Raw genomic sequence first — 16,462 nt, forward strand, 5'->3', positions numbered from 1 at the left:
CCGCAGGAAGCCACTATTGTTGTACTTAGCTACAAACCAATATGCCATGGGTGCGCTGATTGCTCAGGAAGATGGAGATGGGGCAGAACAACCAGTTTATTACATCAACCGAGCCCTAAAAGACGTAGAAACTCGCTACCTAAGGGCAGAAAAGGCATGCTTGGCTATTATGTATGCCTCGCAGAGGTTAAGACACTATTTCCTGGCCTATGAGGTGTGGTTGATGACTAAATCTCACACCATCAAAGCCTTATTGCGACAGTCAATTCTCTCCGGCAAGATATCCCAGTGGTTGTTGCAATTGTCACAATACGACCTGAAGGCAGGAACGCCCAAAGTGGTAAAGAGCCAAGCTATAGTAGACCTGTTAGCACAGTTCCCGGGAGAAGAAGAATTCCTGTTCGATGATGAAGTACCAGGGGAAGTGGATGCGCAGAAGAAGTTGGAGAACGATGGGTGATAAAATTTGACGGGTCTTTTACTACCCAATCAGGGGGAATGGAAGTAGTTCTGTATCATGAAGAAAATGAGGTTGTGGCACTATCATTCAAATTGGAATTCCCATATTCAAATAACACAGCAGAATATGAAGCCTACCTAACTTGGTTGGCCACGACCCTTGAAATGGGAGTCAGACACTTGAAAGTGATAGGGGACTCGAACCTAGTGGTCTTTCAGACCAAAGGAAGCTTCTTCTTAAGGGAACCCAACCTAGCCCCTTACCGGGCAATGGCCCAAAAGATGGAAGAAAGCTTTTCGACCTTTGAAATAGAGCACACGCCAAGAAGTGAGAATTGATTCGCAGATGCGCTAGCCGCGTTAGGCTCACAAATAGTATTTGAAGGGGATAGTGCCAAGATAGAAGTCAGTAAGAGGAAAGAATCTATTATCGTAATATTGAAGGAAAAGTTCCAGGAGGAACAGTGCGAAGAGGATTGGCAGAATCCCATAAGGGAGGTCTTGATGAAAGAAGGTGAGCCTGTGGAGCTAAAGGCACTAAGAGATTATACCCTGGTAGAATGAGAACTGTACCGCAGGATGCCAGGAGGGATCCTGTCAAGATGTGTGGGGCAGGAGGAGACCCAGAGAAAGCTAAAGGAGATACACAACAAGACCTGCGGATCCTACAGAAAGATCAGCATTTACCGTAGACTCCAAAGGGCAGCCTTTTACTGGTCGAATATGGGAAAAGACGCGAACCAAGTCTAAGTCAGGTGTGAGACCTGCTAGCTTGTGACTAACAGGGAAGAAAGCTATGTTGTGTTCATCGGAGAGGATTGGAGAAAGCCATTCACTCAGTACTTAGCAGAAGGTGTCCTGCCACAAAAACACAGTGAGCGATACAAGCTTAAAAGGCTAGCAACACGTTACTTTTTGCACAATGGGGTCCTCTTCAAAAAAGGGTATGATGGAGACCCACTACACTGTCTAGGCCTCGAGGAAACAAGGAATATGATAAAAGATGTACACGCAGGAGAATGTGGAGAGCACCAAGGAAAGAAGAAGTTATACAGGTGTCTGCTGCAGATGGCCTACTACTGGCCTGCCATGAAGAAGACACGGCAGAATTTGTAAAAAGATGCCACAGCTGCCAGGTACAGGCCAACTTGATTCACACCCACCCGCAGTAGTTGCACAGTATGGTCACCCCATAGCCATTCCATACTTGGGGGCTTGATTTGGTGGGTCAAGTTAACCCACCATCACGTGGATACATATGGATCTTGGTTGCTACGGAATACTTCACCAAGTGGACAGAGACAATGCCACTTCGCAAAGCCACAGGAGGAGCGGTGGCGAATTTCATCTAGGAAAATATAATAGTAAGTTTCGGGATGCCCCATAGAATCATTAGCGACAATGGCACGCCATTTGTTAACAGTGATGTAAGGAGGATGCTGGAATTATACCAAGTTAAACACCATTGATCATCACCCTACTATCCGCAAGGAAATGGGCAAGCAGAGGCGACAAACAAAGTTCTCATAAAAATCATCAGCAAAATGAGTCAGGCGTATACAGGAGGATGGGCAACACATCTGCCAGATGCCCTTTGGGCCTACAGAAACTCGCCGAAGTCAGCCACGTGGTTTTCACCCTTTTCTCTAGTCTACGGAACAGAGGTGATGAGCCCAACAGAAATAATGACCCCTTCCCTACGGGTTATGCAAATGAAGGAAAAGGAAAAAGAGAAAGAGGTTTTTGCGGCAGAAAGATATGAGGACCTAGAAGGGCTTGACGAGAAAAGAGAAGAAGCTCAGGAACGCAGCCGCAGATATAGACGGAGAATGGCAGGAGCTTACGATAGAATGACTAAAGAAAGGGTATTCGCAGAAGGGCAGCTCGTGTTAAAGGTGGCAGATTATGTCAGGAGGAGTATGGCAAGACCATCTAAGTTTGCACCAAAATGGGAGGGACTCTTTGTGATAAGGGAAGCATATCTCACTGGGTATTATCGGTTGACTCAAACAAATGGCAAGGATTTAATGGACCCCATCAATGGAAAATGGCTAAAGTATTATTATGCGTAGAAGGAGGAAGAATGAAAGGTCACAAAACCACCCTTTGTTTTCTTTCTTGAAGAATACCATGTTTCCCTTTTGTTTTCCCTTGTTTTCTTTTATCCTTCAAGTGACTATGTCACGAAAACAAGGAATTGTAACATGCTTTCATGAAATATGCAATGAAAAATTATGAAGCATTATAAAACATCCCATGTCATAATAATAGCTAGAAAAGAAAATAGTAGCATCTTATAGTTACAAAACCCAAGTTATAGCAAACCCGCCAAATAAGTGCTAAAAGAAAAGACAAGGAAAACATAAAAGGTATTAAACAAAATGAAATGGAATCACATCAGTGAGTCCGGAGATAAGAGTAGTCACCAAAACGGCTAGAACCACCAGTGCTAGAAACGAAGCGCTCACGGCGACCCTTCAAATCTGCCACCTCCTTCCTCAAGATCTCAAGGCGTACGTTAATGGCTTCAATGGCAGGCTAAATCTTCCTCATGAAATAGGCACGGGCAATCTCATGGAGATGGTCCAAGATAAACTCCACAGCAAACCCTACACTGACAAGCTCCTGAATCGCTGCCCTCCTCTGCAGGATCCTCTCAATTGAAATAGTGTCAACGAAGTTGTGCTCAATATCGTTCATCACACTCCCTAGTAGCTTCAGAAAATGCTCCCTGGTAGAACGACCCTACCTGAACTCTCGCATAAAGTCGTCGTGGCTACTGTAAATCGCCACGAGATGGGAGGCGCAATCCTCAGGTATTCTAAAGCCATGGAAGTCAACATAGGGAGGCCCGGAACCCCAGAAATCTACAGGATCGAGGTCGTTAACCTCATGCTGGTTGAAGCGAGTAAAGAAGGCTGCAGCCTCACTTACCAAATCCGGCGCTGTGGCAGAACTGCTACCCACCTCAAACTTAGAGGGAACAGTGGGAAGCGAACCTGGCAAAAGATATAAGAAACAGAATAAGCATATGCGAGGCAAACAAATTGAAATGCACAGAATAGAGGATAAAGAGAAGAGGAGAAGAGGAACTCACCAGGGCCTGCGAGAGTGAGGGCTGTGAGAGCGGCAGAAACAGGTGCTACAAGTATGGCTGAGGAAGCGACTGCATGCATATCCTTGTCTACTGCAACTTCTGGCTCTTCAGAGGTCTCTGCAATAAGAAAGAATTGACATGCAGAATAACAGGGGACCGTAGCAGGAAGAGTGTCACTGATAAATGTAAAGAAGAGATAACAAAAAAAAATGAGGGAAAGGAAACTTGGCAACACAGGGAGATACTTACCCATGAATTCAACTCCGCACCTAGAGCTTTCTTCTTCTCCTTCAGATTCGGAAACCCTCTTTTTCTTGGTAGGTTCATCATTAGAGTCCTCTAGAACATCCTCAGACCCTTCAGAGGACAAGTCCGCAGTAGGACCGCGTGTGGTAGAAGTAGGAATGGAAGAAGGGGTGACCACTAAAGAAGAGCCATCCTTCACAGCCTGGGATAGAGATGCAAAAGGATCACTGGTGGAGATAATAAGGGACGCAGCCGGAGAAACAGCCTCGACCTGAACAGCAGCAGCAGGAATAGCCTTTTCCTAGGATGTGGGTGTCGTGGCAGAATGGGAATGGTCTCACTGACCCCTTCAGCAGGAACTCCCTGTGAAGCAGCAACAGTAGCAGGGGTCGCAGTAAGAAACGCCACATTCGCCCCGTCAAAGAAGCTCTCCATGGGAGTGCCTTGGGAGGCAGAAATCTCTTCAGCTGTAGGACGATACACAGAGATGGGCTCAGGTCAACCTGAGAGAACAAAAGACGAAGGTTAGAGACGTGGAAAAAAAAAAAGGAAAGGGAAGAAAGAGGCATACTTCAAACTCAGGCTCATCAAGTGGAATGGGATGGGTAGCAAACGAGTCCTCCTTGTACTTCGACTGCAAAGAGAATAAATAAGGAGAAGGGAACAAGCCAGCATGGGTTAGTCGCAAGAAGAATTCCAAACAGGAATGACAAAGGATGAAGGAGAGTTAGAGATGACATACCCTCCGCTCGGTAGTGGTGGGCATTTTAGGAGGAGAAGTTTTCATCTTACTGCCCCATGTCCTGCTAGAGGGAGGAGTATCAATGGATGGCCGAGGAATGGTAGGCCTGGTCTTGCCTGCGGTAGAACGTTTGCTGGAACAAGTGCAAACAGAAGAAGGAGTGGTGCTCTCTAATACTATATTACTCATAAGAGGCAGATCGTTTTCAAAAGGAACAATATCTGAGTAAGTTTCAGAAGAGTCATCACCTACCTTCTTCTTTGCAGACTTGGACTTGGTAGAACTTTTCTTCGCTGGCACAGGGACATTAGTCACTTTCACTTTCTTTTCCCAGCCGGCAGGGTAATCACCATCGTGCTAGTACCACCCTTTCTCCTCATCAACCCACTCGAATATAGCAGAACGGCTTTGTTTCCTAGCATAGGCCCGCACAGATGCAGAAGGTAGAAGCAAGCGAGGGTTGGCGGAGACGACCACGCTAAACCCGTCAGGAGGGATGAGGGAAAATCCACGGCTACCCAATAACTCATTACTGCCTGCCAGTACCCATGCATGGAAAAAGTGCAAATGCCCTCCCTCTGAGAGCTTAGAATCCCTCCCTCTGAGAGCTTAGAATAGTAACTGCGGTAAAGTACCGACTCCAAAACTCAAAAGTAGAATGACGTAGGAAAGATCAAATGGAAATAGGAGACTCCTTAAGAAAAGACATGTCATCAGGAATGTCTTGGTCCAGTCCAAATTGCCTCCTCACACGGTTGGCAGGATAATGCACAAACCTAACACCTTCATTAGCCAAATAAGGTAACCACCCAGCATTGGTGGCTGCCAAATACGTTATACCCCTCTCGTCAAAGCCAGCCAGCGGGGTGGTAGTGCCAACAACATCAACAAATGTGCCCATAACAGAATCCATACATGTATAACTTGTACCTAAATTCCTATACACCTTCCAAGAAAACCCAGCTCCTTTATCGAAGAATTCAACAATAGGATGCCCAATCGGCTTTAAACCAGCCCAACGAGAAGCCAAAGGAAAATCGGAATCAAACCTGCCACAGAAGTCTGTGATAACCTTCGGACACAGGCTGTACTTCTCTCTGACAAAGCAAACGGGCCTACACTTGGTCAGATGCTTAGCACAGCGTTCATACAACATGTGCTGCAAAATGGTGCTATGAACAGAGGTGGTAATCAAGTGACAAGAACCTGCCTAATTCTCGTCGCTCCGCAGGATGTCTAATTGGACATACAAATGTCCTAAGAACATAGGTGCTAGCAGCAGACTCACCCCTGCAGCAATCTTGATCGCCAATCAAAAGTACAGAGGTTTCACAGCATAGTGGGGGTGGGAACCAAAAACAAACTTACATAACCAAAATGTGACAAAGGTTGCACGGCTAGCAGCAGCAGAAAGCTTTGAAGGAGAACCAATCCAAAACGACAACTTGGCATTACCACTCATCCTTTTCTTCAATTCAGCCTCTACGGCCTCTTCTTTTGGGGAAAGCTCAAGGGTGGCAAGATCGACATCGCCTAGAATGGGCAGGAGAAACTGATTCGCCACATCCTCCAAGGTTACGGTGATCTCACCGCATGAGAGAAAGAAGGTGTGGGTAGTGGTGCACCATCGGCGGACTAAGTGGCGGAGATTAAACAAGTCCCTGAAATTGGCCAAATGACAAGATTGAATGATGGCCTTCAATACGCCGGCCCGCTGAAGCAAACCCATGAAGTTTGTGTCCGACAACTCTCGGTCTACCCACTCCTTCCAACCCGAGGCAGTGCCAAACCCAAACTCGAAGTGGATGGGTACAGTGAGTGAAACGCCTTGGCGGATAGAGAGACCGAAGATCGAAGAGGGCAATGAAGCCCAAGAGACATTGGGGTTACGCCAACAAAAAGCAAGCCACACGCGGCCCGGTGGCGGCGGCGGCACATAGTCACCAGGAACCTTAGGGAAGTGGCCGTGAACATCATACCAAGGATCTATGAGGGGGGGTACACTCGCTGTTAGGGTCGCGCTATTCTACTTCCTCCTCGGAATGGTCCGACTCGGAATAGGCGACCTCTTCGCCTGCCTCACACGCAGCAGGATCGTCAACGACCTCTTTTCCCTTACAACGAGAAGGGGTTTGACCTTTAGCTGGTGTCATGGTGTATCAATTGGTCAGAGGAGACGATTTGTGATGGTTAGGAAGGAAGACACAGAGAAGAAAAGAGAAGAGAAAAGGTGTTTATGCCTGAAATCTGAAAAGACTCAGTCTTAAATACCTGCACCACGGAGAAGGGTGTGAAAGGATGTGATGGGTCAACCAGCGAGCAAGGGAAGAAATTAATGAAGTGAAGGTTGCGTTTCAAAATAACTGCTAAACTGGGAAATTCAAAGAGACAACACTATTCACGGCAAGAAAAAAAAAATATATATATATATATATATATGAGTTGGGGCCACTTTTTGAAAAAACCCGCGAAGGAAAAGAAGAAGAAAATGGAAGGGATAAAGAAGTCTTTATTCACATATGAACTGCAAAAGCACTTCATATGCTCAGGGGGCTAAATGTAGATGCTCATTTTTTGTGGAAGCCCAGCAAGAGGAGAGGCCCAAAGGCATGGGCAGAAGAGAGTGGGATGGAAATACCATTAAGTTAAGTGGCATGAATAATGGATAATGGGTCCATAAAGCAACTGAATGGACCATGAAGAAGTAAATGGGCCTAAAAATGCTCGAAAGAAAGAAATAACAAACTCATGGGCTGTATGGATGTAGAAAAGTGAGAATGAGTCACGGCTGTCACAGCAGGCCCAAGGTAATATAAGTAAAGAAAGTAAGGAGTAATAGAGAATCCATGAGCCCAAGGAAAAAGTAAGAAGAACTTGGGCCAGGGAAGCCCTATGCATTAGTAAAAGCTCATGGGAAACATAGAATTGAAAAAGGCCAAAGATGCCCCAAGAAAGTAAATGAGCCAAGGATGCCCAAAGGAAAGTAAGTGGGACAAGGGAGCCTGCAAGTAGCAAAGGACCTAATAAGTTTATTGGGCCTTCAGAGAAAGAATGAATAGAAAAGCCCGGAGAGGCCCAGCAAACTTGGGTCAAGCAAACCTCACGGCAGGCATAGCAGAATGATGCGGCAGGAAACAAATAACAAGGGCTGGAAGCATAAGAACAAACCACAATTGGGCAAGGCCCAGCCCCTAAGAGAAGCAAATCATAAATACGAAATCAGGAAAGGCAGCCCACGCCATAAGAAACCAAAGATGAACGGTAGACAGGGCAAATTGACTTTTAGACCGCGGCAGACACATGAGCAACGAGCAGAACTTGGATGAGCATGAGGCAAGGCACGCGCAAGACCCAAGCACCACTAGTCTGCTCCAAGCCAATACAGGAAATGGTGAGGTCATGGGTCAAAGGTAAGGGGGGTATGGTCTGGCAGTGGGGAGGAGGAAAACCCATTTTTGTGTTTCCTACTCAAGTCCTTTTGGAGGCAATGTCTTGCTGGGATGACATACCACCCAAAAGAGGCAAAACTGAGTTGGAACCACTAAATGCATGCCATAAGGGACGGAGGTAAGAGTGTCACGGCGAGCAAGCAAACAAAAGAACTTTCTTTGTCTGGTGAAGTAGGATGGCACGGCCAACGCAGGTAAGTGGTGCTGGCTGGGTGACCGACCAGTCAGTAATGGTCGACAAGAACACCCACACCAGAAAAAAACGGTTAAGGGCTAAAAAGATAAAAACCCGCTACGACTGACCCCTATATAAGGGACCTTTGTTGTGCACGGCAGAGGGGACGGCAACCTCTGGGCTACAATCACTAGAATCACAAAGAAAGTGAAGGTAAGAAAACAAGAAGAAAAAGAAAGAAAGGAAAGAATGAAAGAATGAAAGAATAGAGAGAAGAAGTAAAAGAAAACTGAGAGAATAGAGTGGTAGGCATGCACCAAATGGGTCAATCCCCTTCTCCCTCTCCAACCCATGCTCTCTGGTAACGGGAAAAGACCTCCTTAAACACAAGTCATTCAGGCCCGCCCCTTCAAAGCAGTTAATTTCTCCTTCAGAGAGGTTAATCGCGTCGAAGAGTTGATTTCCCTTCTTGACTTAGGCTTGGCAACATAACTTAATGCAGCAGGCTGACATTCATTTCCTCTAAGCTTACTATTATTCATTCAATTCCTATTCTATTGTTGTTGTTTTTCATAAAACGAGCATCCGTTATCAAAACCCATTACTTACTTCTGTCCGAATCATAAAGGAATTTATTATTATTATCTTTATTATATCTGTCTGTCATAGTTAACGTAACAGTCCTGCCAGCCATGGGCATGTGATCAAAGCTTGATTAACAGGGGCATTGTTTGCACATAAGCCAGACCAAGGAGGTTTGCTCTTGGACCTGTCCCAACTCCTTGATCCAGAAATCTTCGGGCCTAGTGCAGTGGCAGGCGGCCTAGCCCAAAATTTGCAAAAAAGACCCACACAAGGTCAAATGTTATGGATTCTGTAAAAGCATGTAATTGCTTTGGGTCTTTGGGTGTTTGGTGTGAGAAAGCCATAAATTTTTTTTTTTTAGAACTAAAGAGAAATAGAAAGAAATTTTCTAATAGATTATTGATAAGATTAGCTACTTTTTTATTATGTTTTAGAACTCATAATTTATAGGTTTTTTTTGTAGTTTTTTTTTGTTATTTAGTGCAATATCGATATAAGCCATGACGATAAAAGTAAAGTCAATGATGCATTTAGGCTGTTTTTCATGCTTTATTTTTATTCTTTAATGTGGAAGTCGTGCTAAAGGTAATTAAATTTTGATAAATGGAAATGCATTTAACCTTTTTTTTTATCACATTCTCTAATGCCAGTACTTACAAATAATTTCCTTTGTTGAGATACTGAAATGAGCGTTTGAAATATGAGGCTTAGTATTTGGTTGTGAAAATGGAGTATTGTGAAAATGGAATAGTTGAAGAAGTATCTGAGAGGTTGCTTGAATTTTTGTAATTTTAGAATTTTAGAGTATGAAAGTATTTTATACTTTGAATTTAAATTTCTAAATTTCTAAATCATTTAATTAATTCAAAAAATTTAGCAATATTTTGGTAAAACATAAATATTATTAAAAAAAATAAGTATTATAAATAGATCTTAAAAAACAAAAACAAAGAATTGTTTCAAATTATTTTGCAAAGTATTCGCACATGCGGAAATTATGGATGAGTTGCTTTTAAGTTTCGCTGAATGTCAGGAGACTCAGGAGGTCAGGTCAAGTGGCAATTAGTGATTGGCCCAAAAAAGAAAAAAGTTTCGCTGAAGTTCTGGAGGACAAGTGGAATTATAGATTGGGCTTTGGGCCCGAAAAATTATCTAGTTTGTTTAAATGGGATTAGTTGGTTTTAAGTTTCGTTGAATGGCTGGGAATTAGTGATTGGGCTTTGGGCCCGAAGAGTTTTTTACTTTTAAAAAATGGTTGGGGCCATAAGGGAATTGAACCCGACGTGAATCGAACACGCAACCTTCTGATCTGGAGTCAGACGCGCTACCATTGCGCCACGGATCCCTTTGAATCTAACGACGCCAGGTAATATATATTAATGATTCTATTTTGAACGTAACCAAAAAGTAAAGGTTACGTTCAAAATAGAATCATTAATATATATTACCTGGCGTCGTTAGATTCAAAGGGATCCGTGGCGCAATGGTAGCGCGTCTGACTCCAGATCAGAAGGTTGCGTGTTCGATTCACGTCGGGTTCAATTCCCTTATGGCCCCAACCATTTTTTAAAAGTAAAAAACTCTTCGGGCCCAAAGCCCAAAGTAAACCGTGCATGCGCTTTTTCTTTTGAAAATGACTAATGACATTTCCCAAAAATGTTGTTTCTTTCTTTTTCCGTTCAAGCTTTCAGCCTTTCACACTTATCATTTTTGTCTTTCCCCAAGTGAATGCTAATGAATTGCTATAATAAAAATAGGTCATGATTATGAAGTTTGAGTAGTGTGGATCCAATTTATTTATTAATTTTGGCAAAAAGTGTGATCTATTTATTTTTCTCACTTTTCTATTTATTTTTTAAAAATAATTCCATAGTTGAGGGATGGAGATTAAATTTTCAAGCTTTCAGCCTTTCACACTTATCATTTTTGTCTTTCCCCAAGTGAATGCTAATGAATTGCTATAATAAAAATAGGTCATGATTATGAAGTTTGAGTAGTGTGGATCCAATTTATTTATTAATTTTGGCAAAAAGTGTGATCTATTTATTTTTCTCACTTTTCTATTTATTTTTTAAAAATAATTCCATAGTTGAGGGATGGAGATTAAATTTTGGACATTTAAGGAGTGTGTAACCAACTTGCTAAAACCAATCTAGGTCAAGTCAATTTTAGGGGTTAATGGGTTGAGTATGGGTCAGTAAATTCACAAATCTACCTAACTCAACGTAACCCACCTATAATATATATATATATATATATACACACACATATATATATAGTATAATTTTATTATTTACTTTTGTTATAATAGAACTATTTTATGTTGTTTGTTTCTCAACTAATTTGAGAAAGAATTATTTTATATCTTACTAACTAGATTCAATGTCATTTGATTTGATTATTTGTGTTGGTTTGATATACTACCAATAGATTATTTCTTTTGGTTTTGAAATTTGAAGCATTAACGAAATAACTTGTGTTGATTTGGTATTATGCTCAGGTTTATTTGGTTATAAATTTACTCTTATTTGTGTTGGTATTATTCTAATACTCAACTATAAATAAAAAATAAAAAAAATAGAAAACTATCCAACCCACGGATCCAACCCAACCTAACCCATTCCGAGTGGATTGAGTTGGACCCCTGTGATGGATTGGATTTAGTTGGATTTTTTCCAACCTGACCATGGTGGGTCTGATTGAAAAAATCCCTCAACCCAATTCATGCACACCTCTAGACACATCAATTGAAAACACCTTAAATTTACTAATTGAATTACAAAACTCTTAACACTCTAGTAGTTAGTTAAAGGAATCATGATGAAATTTGTTAGTTAAAGGTAAAAGTTAGCTGAAATAGTACAATGGGACCCATGAGTAGTACCAAAAAGTGCAATGAGACTCATACATAGTAGCAAAAAATAAACTAAATTGTAAAATAAGTTGGCAAAAATAATCTTTGTCAAATTGACACTTAGAGCATTAGCATTGAAGGGTGTAAAACCCTCCAAATTACTATTTTAAACCATCAAACCACCAAAGAGAAGCATTACCCTGATCGTTATCTAAAAAAATTTGCAAGCCAACTACAGTATTGTTAGTTTTAGAAATATTGTTCATGGTTTGTAAATTTAAAGTTTTTTTTATTTTATTCACTTCTCGCTTACTCTCTCTCTTCTTTATACTATTCATGGTTTGTAGATTTATATTATTTAATTGAGTAGTTTATATTTTTTTTAATGTGGTGTATGTTAAAATAAAAACTGAGATGTTGGGTGAGTTGTGAAATTGTATGATAAAATAGATAAATTGACAAATTTTTTTAAGAATCTGGATGTTAATGCTCTTATATACTTTTGGGTAAATTTACTAACATTTTCATGGTTAGACTCGTTATACTTAATTGTCAAGAAATGAAACTTTGTGCCAAATTATCAAAACAATTTTCCAACTTTAAAGACAATATTCTGAATCAATGGGAAATTGTTGGTTCTATCATTAAATTTGTGAACTTTAAGGATTGCCCTAATTGAATTTGTATACTAGTTCTTTCTTAGGAACAAAAGTTAGGAACATTGTTGCTTATTGAAGAACATTCCTAGAATCCACTTCTATTTATATTGTTCATCTTATTCATTCATATTTATTAAACTCGAACTAAATATCCTATGATTTTTTAGGAATGACTGTTACATAAGTGCAATCCCAGCAAGACTGAAACTGAGTTAAAACTCAGAAAGATGAAGTTGTGAAAGCTGCATTGATCCAAATCCGAAGTTAATTGAGCAATGTTGAAGAGTTGAAGACATCTCCCACCTCACCGTCCCAACGTCGCCCTAAAACAAGCGAAGAAGGGCTCTGCTCCGAGTCAACTTGATCGTCTTTGATTATGAACTAATCGCCTTGTAGATGTGTATAAAGAAGAATACGCCTTAAGAAATGACCAGAGGCCTCGGTTGTACACTACAATTTCAGCAACAAGACAAAAGCACCACCATGGTTTATGCATGATCATGTTTTTCTGAGTTGAGAATATAGAAGGTGTGGGGAGTAAAAAAGATCCTGATGGAGATATGGGCCTTTGGGCCGTGCTAAGGAAGGTCGACCTGCTCTTGAGTTTAGAACTTGTTAGTATTACGGGTCGGCCCATGCGCCGAGGATCCGAGGATCCAGCCGAGGGTGAATTCCTCTTCGGACGGACACCGGAGGACCCGGAACTTCATGATAAACGTTAGGCAATGACATGGTCAGAACCAATGGATAAAAGGGGTAAGCCCTTGAATGTCCTAGAAGCACCGATGTTAGAGAAACACCAAGGATAAAGGCTGTCACCTCCACATTAAAGACCCTACACCTACCACCCTGGCCGCATTAATGGGGAAGTGACACCTGAACAGTGGAGGGGAAACTTCTGGTTACTATTCAAAGGCACTGAGAAAAGAAATATCTAGGTTAAGGGGGAGTAGGGGCAACACGTGTACAAAGTATCAAAAAGATGAGTATTTAAGGAGCAACTTATAACAGAAATAGGGATCCTCTTGGTAACCAAAAAGAAAGAGAAAAAAGAGAGAGAAATAATATAAGAACAGTTCTCGGCTTACGTCCGAGCAGGTTGATTTACAGTATCTATTGTTGTTTTCAGGTGTTTACCATCTTTGGCTTGTCATTTAATCCTCAAACACTTCTAACCTGGGTTTCAAGCCCACGCTCTACAAATCATATTGTTTAAGGCTCATTGGGCCTGAGCCCGTAACTGTTCTTGGGGCCAAGTGCAATTGTGCACTTACAGAAGGTACTATAAAAATGCCAGGGGACATTGATCCATAAGTAACAAGTAAGAGCCTATCATGTAATATTTGACCAGACTAAAGCGCACATTTCGTATGCTGAACAGACCTACAATAGAATAGTTATTCCAACTATTTAGTCATTTGATTGCACTTACATCACCAGGTATAAGTATTCCCTTCCTATTATGGCTATTCCTCAGTTTTAAGGGAATAACCATTCCTCCTCGGTTACCAAAAAAAATAAAAAACCATTCCTCCTCAAAAGGATTTTAATAGATATTACAGTTCCCAATTAACAAATTTAAATAAATAAAAAGGTTGCATCACAGAACCCTGTCAGGCCAAATCCCACTCTATCGCCTCATCAGCCATTCCGAGGACATATCTGACCTGACCAAGTCTTCTTACTCCAACTACATCTCATTCACTCCCAAAAACACTCTAAATTTGGGATTTATGAGCCACCTCAGGCTGCGACTGGTTGAGTCCGGCCTTACGCAGCCAACACAAGGTTTTTAATTCTGAAAATACACTCTATTTGTTTTATTAAATTCAGCCAAAGACTTAAATAGAGCTTGGAACGGCTCCCAAGCATTAAAAAATGAAAATTAATAATAAATACATTCACTTAATCTGACCAATGTCAAATATGACTCTTAAAAACTTAGAAACATAATAAATTATTTGTCAGCTTAGGAGAAATAAAACATAAATTCTAATTCATCCTAAGATACACTAAATAAAGATAAATTGACTTAAGTAATAAAAAAAATGTTTTGAAATAATGGGCTGTTATTCTGGTCTTCAAGAAAAACTTTTGAGCCTAGACTGACATAAGAGCATCCACAGCAGTGGAGCTAAAAATTTAGCAATTTAGCTCCACCAAAAGTTACTTTATCTATTTTACCTACACACATGTTGCAGCAGTGGATCTATTTTAGCTTTCAACACAATAAAATAATATAAATATCACAATAAAATAATATATCTACCACAATAAAATAATACATCTCACTACAATTAAAACACCACAATAAAAAGGTAATGTGAACACAAAATAAAAAATTAATTTTTTTTAGCTCTCATGAATAGTGCACATCTATCTATAGATGTGCATCAAGAATGATAAAAAAATATAGATTTAGCTCCACTGCTGCATGCTTCTTTTTGGTGTTTTGGTGGAGCTAAAATAGCTATATAGCTATTTAGCTCCACTGCTGCAAGTGCTCTAAGGTTGGGCTTGCTATAATTAACTGGCTTTAGTCAAAGCTCACCAAAAAGCTACCTCACTCACTACCAGGACCCATCAAAATCTTTCTTGATTTCCCAGTCAGTTGAAAGCATTGGATGCATAATTCAACCTGAAAAATCACATTCTTATTGGCGGCCATTGACAATTTAAGTGTTTGTCAAGATATAAATCTTTTGTAATTGATAAATTATTCTTAATAGCAGTGAAAGAAGATGGGGGTTGTATTTGCGAGCTTCATTGGAACTGAACGTAACTTCCATGGATTTTATGGCTAACAACGTTTTTTTAACTGGACATTGGGGGCTTTATTACAATTTTCCAACCAAATAGATGGATAAAAAAAATTTTTCATTATAGCTTCTTCTGTTCTCAGTAAAACTGCTTTTTATTCCCGGTATAATCACCATTCAGCATATGAAGTGGCACTCATATGTTAAGGTAATTTGCACATCATTATTTCTCATAGGGAAAAACAAATAAAATAATAATAATAATTAAAACAATTAAAAAGTAAATAAATAAACAAATATGTTAAGGTAATCTACTCTCTATTATTTCTCTTACGGCAGAAACACTAAAAAACAAATCTGTATATCTAAAATGTGATTCTTTGTTGCTAAAACCTTAGTAGTGTCTCTTGATTAAGAATTTTTTAGGTGGGATTTTACTTGAAATTTTAATTTGAGAATTAATTATCATTGTTATGACAATTGTAAGCGCACAATTGCACCTGGCCCCAAGAACAGTCACGGGCTCAGGCCCAATGAGCCTTAAACAATATGAATTTGTAGAGTGTGGGCTTGAAACCCAGGTTAGAAGTGACTAAGGATCAAATGACAAGTCAAAGATTGCTAACACTTGAAAACAACAAGGAATATTGTAAATCGACCTCCTCGGACGTAAGCCGAGAGTTGTTCTTATATTATCTCTTTCCCTTTTTCCTTTTGATTACAAAAAAGTCCCTCCCCTTTTTCTGTTCTAGGTTGCTCTTTAAATACTCTTCTTTTTTATACTTTGTACACGTGTTGCCCCAACTCCCCCTTAGCCTAGATATTTCTTTTCTCAGTGCCTTTGAATAGTAACCAGAAGTTTCCCTTCCACTGTTCAGGTGTCACTTCCCCATTAATGCGGCCAGGGTGGTAGGTGCAGGGTCTTTAATGTGGAGGTGGCAGCCTTTATCTTTGGTATTTCCCTAACATCGGTGCTTCTAGGACATTCAAGGGTTCACCCCTTTTAACCATTGGTCTTGGCCGTGTCATTCCCCAACCTTTACCATGAAGTCTCTGGTTCTCCAGTGTCCGTCCGAGGAGAAATTCACCCTCGGCTGTACTCTCGGATCCTCGGCGTATGGGCCAACCCGTAGTACTAACAAATTCCAAACCCAAGAGCAGGTCGGCCTTCCTTAGCATGGCCCAAAGGCCCACATTCCCATCAGGGTCTTTTTACTCCCCACAACAATATTCTAATTTCTATATATACTTTGTCTAAAAAAAAAAATTTTAATTGATTATATTGAAATTCCCATCAACTTAAAAGTTAATATTTCGAAAATTCTACGAATATTTTCATATTTCATCATCCAAACATAGCTTAATCGGATAGATATAAAATGGCTTTCATACTCAAAATAAACATGTAAGAGCACAAAATCTGGCAACCCAAGCCCA

General features: G+C 40.7%; 2 protein-coding genes and 2 non-coding genes across 4 annotated transcripts; 3 read left to right on the top strand and 1 right to left on the bottom strand.

Annotated features, from left to right (window-relative positions):
- The first annotated feature begins 1,019 nt into the window (after nt 1–1,019).
- On the top strand, nt 1,020–1,575 carry LOC142634938 (uncharacterized). Its single transcript, XM_075809170.1, has 2 exons — nt 1,020–1,147; nt 1,245–1,575. Exons 1-2 carry the CDS (start codon nt 1,020–1,022, stop codon nt 1,573–1,575), a joined length of 459 nt encoding a protein of 152 aa, XP_075665285.1.
- A 428-nt stretch (nt 1,576–2,003) lies between these two features.
- LOC142634939 (uncharacterized) lies at nt 2,004–2,531 on the top strand. Its single transcript, XM_075809171.1, has one exon. The coding sequence runs from the start codon at nt 2,004–2,006 to the stop codon at nt 2,529–2,531; it is 528 nt and encodes a 175-aa protein (XP_075665286.1).
- A 7,495-nt stretch (nt 2,532–10,026) lies between these two features.
- Nucleotides 10,027–10,098, bottom strand: TRNAW-CCA (transfer RNA tryptophan (anticodon CCA)). Its single transcript has one exon. It is a non-coding gene; the product is annotated as a tRNA-Trp (tRNA).
- A 124-nt stretch (nt 10,099–10,222) lies between these two features.
- On the top strand, nt 10,223–10,294 carry TRNAW-CCA (transfer RNA tryptophan (anticodon CCA)). Its single transcript has one exon. It is a non-coding gene; the product is annotated as a tRNA-Trp (tRNA).
- The last annotated feature ends 6,168 nt before the right edge of the window (nt 10,295–16,462 follow it).

Source organism: Castanea sativa, chromosome 5 (assembly GCF_040712315.1).
Source record: "Castanea sativa cultivar Marrone di Chiusa Pesio chromosome 5, ASM4071231v1".
Taxonomy (NCBI): domain Eukaryota; kingdom Viridiplantae; phylum Streptophyta; class Magnoliopsida; order Fagales; family Fagaceae; genus Castanea; species Castanea sativa.